At 44.3% G+C, this 12,237-nt stretch overlaps 1 protein-coding gene across 1 annotated transcript; it reads right to left on the bottom strand.

Moving 5' to 3' along the window:
- Nucleotides 1-431: 431 nt before the first annotated feature.
- On the bottom strand, nt 432-4,005 carry LOC123407264 (translocon-associated protein subunit alpha). Its single transcript, XM_045100365.1, has 8 exons — nt 3,805-4,005; nt 2,873-3,034; nt 2,484-2,534; nt 2,042-2,130; nt 1,504-1,581; nt 1,175-1,378; nt 804-875; nt 432-713 (listed from the first exon to the last, which is right to left on the bottom strand). Exons 1-8 carry the CDS (start codon nt 3,872-3,874, stop codon nt 672-674), a joined length of 768 nt encoding a protein of 255 aa, XP_044956300.1. The 5' UTR covers nt 3,875-4,005; the 3' UTR covers nt 432-671.
- Between the last annotated feature and the right edge of the window lie 8,232 nt (nt 4,006-12,237).

Raw genomic sequence — 12,237 nt, 5'->3', positions numbered from 1 at the left:
GGGAGATGCAACCCTCCTTTTTTTTCTTTTTCTTTTTTTGACCTCTGCAACTCCCCTTCTATATGGGGGAAGTTGGGATACTCCCCTCCGTGAGAGGACTTGCCTGTCATATGATGACAGTGTACTGTGAGAGCCGTGGCCGGGCATTGAAGAGATTGCATTGAATCAAAGTTCAAAATAAACGCTGTATATTAATTTGCTAAAGACTTGCCGAGGATGAAAAGATCATTAAATAAGGAACACCACCGCTGCAAATCTCTTGGGAGAAAGGACAGACTTAAAAGTTGGAAGTATGAAGATAACTATACCAGCTGGCCGATACCCTTCTATAAGAATGAGAAGATGAACAAAGAAAAACCAAATACGCTGACCTCAACAACCATAGAGATGCTAATGCCATGATGGTATGTGTATTTGAAACCGCACATCTCTAAGATCAAACAAGATCAGAATTCCCATAGATAACATTTACCTTCAACAAAATTGTGTTTCAAGAAAAACTATCTGTAAAGTACACAGCAAGGTCGAAAATGGTGTCAACAAGATGTGCAGCCAAGAGACTAGTTCAAACACCTCCGCTCTCTCATCTATCCAAGTTACTTGTGAAGGGCTACCCTCCATTGCCTCATTCTAGATCCTGAAATGTTTAGCTAGGCCCAGCAACCTCGAATCTATTTGTTTTTCTTGGCTTTGTCCTTTGCAAATGCTGTACCCTGCAAGGCACAACAGATTGATGTTATATCGATAAGCTTCGGCACCAGACTCAGCTGAACAAAGATATATTGGTGGAGGCCGAATGATACCTCCAGCCACTCGTCCATGTTGGCATCAGTTGTTCCAGTTCCGAGTTCCACCTTGGGGCCTTTCTTTGTTTTCTACAGCACATAAACAAGTATAGAATAAATACACAACAATGAGATGAGTGCTAAATAACAATTATGCATCTCACAGCATGTGATCCTGCTAAATCAGCTACAGGGTCTTAGGGACTCCTAAACAGTCATCATGAAGTAGCCAGGATTAGCTGTTCACATGATTCCACAATGGATATCACATATTTTTAGAAAAGAACTAACGGCACTGCAGAAACATAAAGTGGGGGAATGCCAATGTACAATCTCAGAGTTCAGTTCACTAGTTCAGCACAGCATATCACTGTCAAAAAGAGGATTACCTTCGAGAGCTGCTGCACTTGACCATAAGCCCACAATCCTAGGAGACCAAGAAGTGCAATTCCAAGGGTAATAAGGAACACAGATTCAACACTCAGTAACCCTCCAACCTCAACAACCTCAATGGTGCCATTGTAGAAGACGTTCTGATAAGGGTGCTGATCGATCTCGTACACTATGTAACCAACAAGATCATATGCTCCAGGCTGCAAGGACACAAGCATCAGACCTTCCAGAAGTAAGAAATGAGCATCTTCTCTTTTTATCAGAGGCATCTTCAGTCTTTAGTTCTTCCAAAGGTAAATAAAATAGTAAGGTTGAGCATTGAAACCTGCAAGAATTTGCTCACAGCAAATGTATAGGGAAAGGTTGCTTGCACAGAGACAGGAACTGATGCATTGTAGAAACTCTGCAAGAAAGAAGACATGAAATCTTTCACAGGTATGGGTATGACTGTTTAAAAACATGCTTGGCTCAGTAAAGTATAAACAAGTGGAGATTACTTCCACACACTCAGCTAATGTCATGTTAATAATTTCAGAAATGAGATTGTCAAATCATAGTAGGATCTAAACATTTCTACAGCCCTTGCTACCCTGTAACCTGCCCACATGTTAGCCAATAGCTCCTTACGATCCACATACACAATTCACCTACTCCACTAGGGGTCACACCCATCCAATCGAGGGCTATATTTATTTCTCAGTCTAGCGAAGGCAAAAACAAGTTCTCAGGGAACCAGAATTAAGTAAATGATGACTGAGTAGGACACTTGAGATGGTGCATAACTGACAAATGCAAGATTCAGTTAGTTCAGCTAGCATAAAACATAACAACTCAGCAAGCAACAAAATCATATATTTCCTCACCTGAACTGTAAGGTTCTGTCCGTACATCTTATGATCATAAGGAAGATGTAGGGTTGAATGGACAGCAACAACATTCAAAGTTGATTCACCTGTACAAACAGTATACAAGTGTGAGCCCGGTCAACAGGAACTAGCATGGTAATAAAATATTCAGTGCAGAAAAGTTGTGATTCTACCAAAAACATGCAGATGCTAGAACATACAAGCTAGGATGACAGAGAACTTGAGTATACTGGACTACTCAAAGAATCCCATACACTGCATACCAGCCAAATGTAGATGAATTTGCAGCAAGTTATTAGACATAAAGCGAAAACAACTGGCAGCACACATGTGCATGGAAGAAAGAGAACTTCCACTAAGCACACCACACACCAAGCCTAGTAATAAATGTAGGTGCTAGATAAAAGAATCGTAAGTTGGAAGAAACAGCATTAGTTACCCTCATTTTGCAGGCCAACCAAAAGCTCAGTTTCTTCACCCGCTGGTACAACTGCAATCAAATAATAAAATGGACATGTTATTGATTACTGAACTCAAGAAAGATGCGACAGAAATTTTCAACATAAATGGTTGCTCTAGAAGCATTCATATTTTAGTATGCAAATAGTAAATACATACCAAACTCTACATATATTCATGGAATTTTTTCAGCTTAATAAAAGTAACAAGTTTATGGTCTTCTGAAAGTACAATGAGTGGCAAACATGCATGGTCATATCGGATTTAATATCAAGGTACATAATTCCAGTAGCTTAGAGATGGTGCTACAATTTCTTATGACTGATCATGGAAGAAGAGGCTTAGCAAAGATTGCATACTATAACTTACTTTTCCCAGCATTTTTGGGGAAGACACAAACAGTCTCCACACCAGGTGCGGGGCTTAAAGGCTCTTCACTGGAAACCGGAGTATCATCACCCACATATCCTAGATCAGCCCCATCAACAACTTCTTGCATGGCAGCATCTTCCTCAGACTGAGCTCTAGCAACTGTGGGAATAGAAGAAATATATCAATCAGTCTTAGATGACACATGGAAATAAAATGACTTGGAGCATCAATTGGAAGTCTTGCTTGCTAAAAACAGAACACCGCGTGAAAGAGCACTCATGCTACTTAAGTTCGATCTCCTATTCCAAAATCCAAAAGAGTAAAATAAATTGCAGATTTCAAACTGCTTGCTGCGACCAATTAATTTGTCCGTCAAAAACCGCCAGCCTAGTTACATCATTTAACTATATGGTGTAAAAATTAAAACCGAGAAACAATTGCACCAACTACCGCTGAATTGCCAACCATAAAGCATAGAGAACTCGGAAAATTTCAGAAGCTGCTACTAAATTCCCACGAAGATTCACTGCCGCAGCATGCAACCACAGATAGAGCATGGCATACGTGCGCGCTCAAAATAGCGTCCTCGTTTACATTTCGCCCCAAACACCGCACCAACAAACCAACCGGTCTCGAGCCTCAGCCGGCCGCATCAAAGATGCGCACTCCGCCGCACCGCACCTAAGCCGCGCGCTACACCCCGGCGAGCGGACCGATCTAACCCGCCCGCTCCAAATCCCAGCCAGCTCCGGCGCATGCCCGACCCCCACCCCGCCCTACATGGTCTGATCAGCTCCATCGGCGCTCCAAATCGGCGCGCAGCCGGCGGATCTAGCGCCGCCCCGCCGTGGAATTCCCGAGAGAGCGAGAGGGGGGAGCGGATCTGGGCGGCGGAGACCGATAGGTGGACGAACGGGACGCGTGGTTACCTTGGGCGAAGGGGGAGGCAGCGAGGAGGAAGACGAGGAGGATGGCGGAGAGCCAAACCCTAACCGCCATGGCCGGCTCAGTCAGATCGGATCAGGATGGAGGAGGTGCTGGTGGTCTTGGGCGCGTGGGTTTTTCCGGGGGGGTGGACGTGGTGCGGCTACTAGTAGGAGGAGCAGAGGGAGTTGCTGCCCGTGCCACGAGGTCCACGGCCTGTGGTGACATGGAGGCCGGCATCGTCATAACTTGCCGTGCTGGATTTTCCATTTCTTTTTTCCTCGGGTTTGTTGCTGCTGTTTGTTTTGGCTTGGCACGCTGAATTCGGTGTCTCTTGGCCTCTGGGGGGACGTGACACGGGATGTAGATCCTCTGACAGATGGGGCCCGCTAAGTCTTTCGTGTACATTTTTCCTATGCAAAGACTGGAAGACTAGTAACTAATGTTTGGCTACATTTATAAAAATACATGAATATAATAATAAATTGTGTACGACGTGTAAATATATTCGAGAACGAATCTAATAAATGCTAGTAGATGAAACAAATGTGTACACAAAATCAATTGTTACAGTTAATGTTGTATAGCAAACAATTCCTACACTATTAGCATTGAACTAAAATTTTGTAACAGAAAGCACGAGAAGAGCAAAAATGTTTTGTCACATATGGATGTCATGTGTGCATGACACCTCGACGGCCACACCAGTCTTAAAGCACGAAGGAATGCTGGATTCAAACCTGCTTAACTCCAATATTAAGGCGCACTCCTACGCAAAAGGAGAGCTCCATAGAGTTGAAGCGAATATGCACCAATCTATCTATATGCAAAGCATTTTGGTTATTTTCAACAGCACCAACGGTAAAACAGCAGCTGGATTATATGGCTCAGGCCGGAACGATGAATGGGCCTATGGTTATCTATAATAAAAGAACGGAAATGATAAATCCATAACGTTCAAAATTTTAAAATGACAACCCAAACGTTTTAAAATGACAACTTTAGTTCAAAACGATCTGGGAAAAATCGACATGTTTTAACAACTAAAGTTGTCACCTATTGCATGTCCTTGGGCGCTCGCGGGGGACTTCAATCTAATTGCAGACCCAATTGATAAAAGCAACGATAGAATAAAATCGTCGAATGATGGACCGGTTTCAACGGTGCATCTTCGACTTCGACTTAAAAGATCTCTATCTCAATAGGCGGAGATACACGTGGTCCAACGAGCGGCAGGAGGCCAGACTCGAAAATCCTGATCGGGTTCTGGTTCAGATGGATTGGGAACCGCTGCACCCGCAGTCTTTCTTCACGGCTCTCTCTAAGTGCATCTAGGGTGTGTTTGGTTGCTGTCATCGGCTGGAATGTCATGGGTCGGACCCGTTCCTAGTCCTCGTTCCTGCGTTTGGTTTACCAACTGGAACAGAACCCACTCATTCCACTTTAGGGAATATTCCACTCAGATCTGGAACGTGCTAGTACCACGAAATTGATGGAATCACACGGAACGGCTCGTCTGCTCGCGCTGCGCGTCGCCGCTCGTCGCCGCCCACCCGCGCTGCGCCTGCCGGGGCCGCCGCCCACCCGCGCCCTCGCCGGGGCCGTCGCCCACCCGCGTTGCGCGTGCCGGAGCCGCCGCCCCATCGCCGGGGCCGCCGCGCCCTCGTCGCCGCCGCGCTGCGTCGGGTGCGCGACCCGGACTCGCCGCCGCGCGCGCCATCGCTGGGGCCGCCGCGCCCTCGGCCCCCGCGGCGCTCGGCCCCCTCCCTCTCTGCTGCCGCGCTGCGCCGCCGGCCCTCTCTGCTGCCGCGCCGCGCCGCCGGCCCTCTCCCTTCCTCTCTGCTGTGTCGCTGCCGGCCCTCTCCCTTCCATTTTTCATTCCATGCCTCCCAACCAAACACTCGAACGGAACCATCCCGTTCCACTTTTTTGCTCGTACCAAACACAGGAACGGAACTGACCCGTTCCTCTGGAGTGGAACCATTCCATTCCATGACAGTTGGTTCTCCAACCAAACACACCCCTAGTGTCCCTTAGAGCAAGTACAATAAGGTACAGTCAGCAGGCTATAAGGATTAAAATACTATATTTTTGCTGAGTTGGATGAGAGGGAAGAGGAGAGACAAGGGAAGCGGGCTCTTCGTGAAGAGCTAGCTCTAGCACGTGCTCCTAGGTGCTTTGTGAGAATGAAAGGTGGGTCATATATGACAAAAGTAGTACTCTTTTATAGCTTTGTGAGAATGAAGATTTTGAAAGTGAGAAAATTGGTGTATCCTTGAAGATATTGAAGCGAGGTCGTTGAAGCATGAATACTTGTTTTCGTAGTTCCATTTCCTTCCTTTGAGTCAAAGGAACACCGTACTATTAAAGGGGGTCGAGATAATACTAAGGAAAAGTTTCCAAGTGATGTTCATCTCAAAGCCTACACATACCCAATCCTTCAAGTGAAGCCTTTGGAAATCTTTTACAGTTCAGTCAATTCCTTCTTTGAGGAAATTGCTCTCACTGACAAGTTAGGATTTCGCGAGTGCGAACTGCCTACAAATGAGGAACATGAGAGACATGAGGACTTTCTTAGTTTGAAAGTTCCGACCGTTGCTGCGCCACGCACCAGCTGTTCCCAAACCTTATCCACATAACGATCGTATCATTGGGGCATTTATGTCAAATCATGTCAGGATTGCTCCTTGGCTATAAATAGCCCCCTCCCCCCCACCCCCCATAACCACTAGCTGGTTGGCTGCTCCGAGAAAGAACTTGACACTTGTCATTTTAGAGCATTCCATCATCTGAGGACTTTGAGAGTAAATCATTAGTGAGGAAAAACCCAAACACCCAAACCAAAATTCAAAATCCAAAGTGATTGAGCATCACTGATGAGATTATTCTTGTGTGGAACCAACGCTTGTTACCTTTGAAGATTGTGCATCTTTCACGCGGTTAGACGTCAATGGTCTAGATCATCCATCAGTAAATTATGGAATGATGGGTGATCGAGTTTGTGAGGGTTTGGAAGTCTGCCGTGAAGACTTACCATGAGTGTTGGGTGAGGTTTGTGTGACCTTAGCTCAAGGAGAATACGGTAAGGACTATGTGTCCTTTGGTTTAAATACCAAGCCGCTCCAAACCAGACGTACGACTGTCACAACAGTTGGGACTAGGTCATCACATCACTTTCTTCACCGAGTACTTGGTTCTATTTCCTCATTTACGTGTTGATGCAATTAATCGTTACTTTTTGAAGAATTTGACTGAAGACTTTCTGAATTTCCTCATCTCAGATTCTTCACACCATTTGTTCTTCACCTGTTTATCCGGGTCACGCTACTCACACTAAGTGTTTGTTTCATTCCATCATAATGAACATGCTTGTGCCCTGTTACACTTACACCCGAGTACTTATTTCACTCCAAGACGTTCGTTACTTAGCAATTTCCTCGCACGGAAATTCCTTAGTGATGAATTCATAAAAATCGCCTATTCACCCCCCTCTAGTCGACATAATGCACTTCCACTATCAGTACTAGCACATTTGATCACTGCCCTCTGCATTTCATCTTGGAGTCTGACCTCCGGCGTGGCAAGAGCTTTCACTTCCAGAAATTTTGGACGAAGATTGAAGGCTTCCAAGAAGTGGTTCGAAAAGCATGGGAGAGCCATTCGGGCGTGACAAACCCATTCAAAAGGCTTGCTATGAAGCTTAAGGCCACCGCGAATAAACTCATGAGTTGGAGCGACAAGTATGTGGGAAGCATCAAGCAGTAGGTGCGCATTGCGAATGAGGTAATCTTGCGGCCTGATGCCGTCATGGAGACGAGGTCATTGTCCCTTGACAAGATGGATCTACGGCGACTCGTTAAGCGAAAACTCCTTGGATTGGCATCTCTTGAGCGCTCAATCGTGAGGCAGCGTGTCACTCTAACATCCCAAATTTTGGAATGTTAAAATAATTATTAGTTGTTTGTTTGTTTGCTTGTGTGATTGAAACTTGAGTGGAAATTTGAAACTTTTCAAAACTTTTGAATGAGAGGGAATAAAATGACTTTCCCCTTCTCCGGTGAATTCAAATTCAATCTTTTAAAAGCAAAGAGAGAAGATGACATGACTTCTTCAACTATAAATAATTTGAACGGAGATACTTGCATTTGAATTCTTTTGCATTTCCATTCGTTTTCTTCGTGCAAGAAATGCCGAGAAATACATTCTAGAGAGGACGAACATGACCCTTGAACCCATGGGCATTTTTGAAGTTATTTGAACCCTCAAACTTAGAGTGGTCATTTGAAAATTATTTGCAAAAGAAAATAAACCTTTTAGGCAATTTTGTAAAGATAATTTTTTCTGAAGTTTTTATTTTTGCCGTGGAAAAATGCCCATCCTCTATATTTTATTTTCCTGATAATTTTAGTATATAGAAACTCTTTATTTCGAATTGATTTGCTTTCCTTTTTATCGTTTTAGTTTCCTAGTTTTAAAAATAGGAAGGAAATCACTTTTATTAGGAAATACCTGCTGGCCCATTAAGACTTTCCTATTTTTGGCCCAACAGGAGATCATCTTCTTCCTCCTCTCTCCCTCACGTCACAGGAAGTTTCCTTCCATGGAGAGGAGATCCCCACCTCCGGGATTCGCGAAGCACATTCCTTCTCAGCGCCTCCCGTCGCCTCTATAAGAACCCCCTGCACCTCCTCGTTCCATTCCCGTTGGAAACTTCCCCTCTACTCGCCTCCAACTCGCGCCCCACCTCGCCGGAGTCGTCATCGGAAACTCGCCAGAGAACTTCCCCCGTCGCCCCCCACCTGCAGGCTCCTCCACCTCGCTGCACCCACCCCCTGGCACCCCTGCACCCCTCCACCCTTCGGCCCCTCCTCCACCTCGTCACCCCCCTCGCTGCACCCCTCCCCATCGCCCCCACCAGAATAACGTCAGGAGCTCTCACCCTTCGGCCCCCCTGCACCCTCGCCACTCCCCCTGCCTACCCCTTGAGCCTCGCCACCCCCCCCCCCCCCGTGGAGCCTCGCCACCCCCCGCCGGAGTGCCCCTTTCCCCGCCGGCGCAGCCCCCCCCTCGCCGGAGAAAGGCTCCAGCCACTGCTGCTGCACCCACGGGAGGTAATCCCTCTCCTCTTTCTTTTTTTTCCTGCTACTTGTTCTGTCTTTTTATTGTGTAGTTCCTGCCCTTAGATCTATTCTCAACGGTATAGATTACATAGGTACTTACCCATTCGGTCTTTTAGATAAAACCGATCGGTTTTTCTTTCACTTAAGTTTAGCCGAAGCGAATTAGTTAAATAGCGGCCGTTTGTTAGTTATCCCCGCAGCACTCACCCCCTTAGCCAATTAGAAGATGCCACGTGGACCCCTGCCCACAAATCAGTTTTTCCCTTTTTCTGTTTTAATTCCAAAACAGCAAAGTTCCAATCTTGTTTAGCCCATAACTTTTGATCCACAACTCCAATGATAGTGATTCTTTTTCCAGTAGCTCACAAATTTCCTGTAGTTTTTAAAAACATATAATTTGTCTGTGTTTGAAATTTTCAAATACAAGTTAGATCAGATTTAGTTTAAACCTTGTTTTGCCTATTCCAGGAGTTTAAAATAGCTTTTAATTTGATTCCTTTTGCTACTGATCACTAGTGATCTTATTTATCAGTGGTAAAAATTTCAGATTTGTTTGAGTATTTTACCTCACTGTTTCTTGTGAAACAATTTCTGTTTCACCTCTTTTAGGATTTCGGCTAATTCCTTTTCTACTTTTGTTTTAAAATATTTTCTTTATTATTTCAGGAACATTATTATGTTTTGTTTCTGTTAGTTAAACAGTAGTTTTGCAACAAGTTTTTATTTTATTTTTATTTGTTTTCATGAAATCAATTCTAGTTCCTTAGTAACTTGCAATTGGTTTCCATTGTTTCAAATCCCGTTTGGGAATACTTTCAAAAAGTTTTGTGAAAAATACTTTATTTTATCTTATTTAAATTTTTATCTTAGTTCCTTGTTATTATTTTCTGTTAGACAAAAAAAACCATTTAATGTTTGACGTAGTAGAAGACTCCCTAGTCTTATTTGAAGTTTCTTTCGGTTTCTTATTCGCTCTCTCTCTTTTGTTTTGATTGCTAGAATGATTGCTAGTATGAGTGCTTATGTGAATGATATGTTTGCTATATAGATTTCATCGAAGAGTGATGAGTAGTCTATCAAGTTATTTTCTCGAGAAATTCTTCTTCGTCAACATCACCAGGCAAGTCACTTTGATCATACTATCACCTATGTTTTATGCATCATAGTTCTACCATCCTATGCCCAATTGAATGCTGCTTAGGTACTTGGAAATTTTAGTATAAGTTGTAGTATCATGTGGTAGGCACACAACAACCCCAATACTTGGCCCCGGGAAGACAATTTCTATTTGCTATGCTTGAGTAGACGGGTTTTCGGTTGAGTGCATAACACGAGTGATGCGAGGTTCATTAAATAATCAAGACCGGTTAAGACAAGATTTTCAAGACCTTGGACGCAATGCAACTCTGGGTGAAGGACGGTTTTCGGCTCCCTGGAGAACCCAGTGGATGACCCGGGATGCTGGAGAGGCCATGACATCCTGCGGAAAGCTTCACCCAGGCTCAAAGAGACGAACGGATATTTTCAAGACCCAAGGCTTACCTGCACAGCCACAAGTCATTATGGGCTCTGGCTTGGTTGGACAACGCGGCGACTCTAGACAGGTGGTGCTAGCAGATGTAGAAGAATGGTAGGAATGGATGAGCACCGACAGGGATTCAGAGGGACCCGTTGAAAGACCATGTTTTGATCATCCGGTCTTCAAACACCCTGAAGTGCGAGGACATACATGGAGGCGATCAAATCTTGTGGGGAACGTGTGCAAAACTCTGCAGAGTACTCAAACCTAATCGATTAGCCGTGTCCACGGTCATGGACAACTTGAGCCAAAGGAACTGAAGTTACCTGGATTTCTCAACACCATTAAATATATTTGATGAGGGTAACTATTGACAACTCGGGTACGAGAACTAGTTAGCGGAACCATCTCGTTAACAACCAACAATGTAGTAACATTTTGCTTTTAGCCCACTCTTGATGTAGGAGAAAACTTGCTTTTTCGCTAAAACTTATAGCCCCACCTGCCATATATGCATATAGTATAGATGATTACTTTTCACCCCTCTCTTATGTGACTTGCCGGCATATTCAATATGCTGACCTACACGGCTGCAACGTCTTATGTTGCAGATATTTTTCTTCGACGAGTAAGAGTACGATTCAGGGTTACGGTCTACACTCAACTTGCCGTTGGTGTTTATTGGGACTCCACTCCTTGACCGCTTCCGCTGAGATATTTAAGGTATATATCAGTTTTACGATATTTACATGTGATTGCACTTTGATATATACATTGATGTACTGTGTGTGCCAGCATACTGATCCAGGGATGGCACAGAAACACAGAGGCTTGACTCGTTTCGAGTCGGGTCGCTACAGAAATGGTATCAGAGCACATGTTGACTGTAGGACGTGACCCTAGAAACTGGAATTTCTTAGAGAAGAATCTCTCAAAAAAAAATTATTTTCAAGAACACCTTTTACTTCTCATCTCTTCTGATTTCATCAAATGTTCTCTCCCACCTCAAATAGTTAGACAATACCCTTACCCCTTTGACCACATGAAGGATCAACTGAGTCCCACTTCAAAGTAAAGAGGATTTCATCATGCATTGAAGAATTGAAGCTACACCAACAAAAGACTCTCAAGACCCGAAGAACTAGAAGACCTTGAAGTGTTCGAATAATTATATGACCATTAGAAGTCCAATCCCCTTTTATATACTCATGTTAGATACGATGATTTGTGAGCCGTCATTGGTGTGTGTTTTCCGACGGCCACAGATAAAACCTATTCTCAAAAATATTGTTTGTATTGTGTGTATATCCCTCCCTCTCTTACCCGTCTCATCCCCAAAACCTCAAACCTACCAGATGGAGTATGAAGCTGGACTTGTAGTCTCTGGACCAATGACCTAGCTGGAGGCTGAAATATGGATTCAAAACATGGAGAACCACTTCGGGAGTAACTTGATCTCAAGGAAGTATGAAGTGGAACACGCTCTCTAGTACTTTACACAAAGTGCTGCAATCTGGTGGAAAATGCATCATGCCATGCAAGGATTTAGTGGAGCAGAAACTTGGGACGAATTCAAGAACACTCTGTTAAGATCCCGACTTATTCAGAAGTGCTATGACAATCCGAAGGAGAAGACTTGTGCATGCAAGATCTGTGGAGAAATAGGACACACCCAGGAAGAACACAAGGATGGATGCACTCATTGTGAGGAAAATCACCCAGTTGAGGAGTGCCCAAGTAGTCACGTGACTTGTTTCCTTTGTGAAGGAACCATCCACTACCCAGCTCAGTGTCACATT

This window comes from Hordeum vulgare, chromosome 7H (assembly GCF_904849725.1).
Source record: "Hordeum vulgare subsp. vulgare chromosome 7H, MorexV3_pseudomolecules_assembly, whole genome shotgun sequence".
NCBI lineage: Eukaryota > Viridiplantae > Streptophyta > Magnoliopsida > Poales > Poaceae > Hordeum > Hordeum vulgare.
Note: the sequence above shows the minus strand (reverse complement) of the source record. Positions and strands in the feature narration are given on the sequence as shown.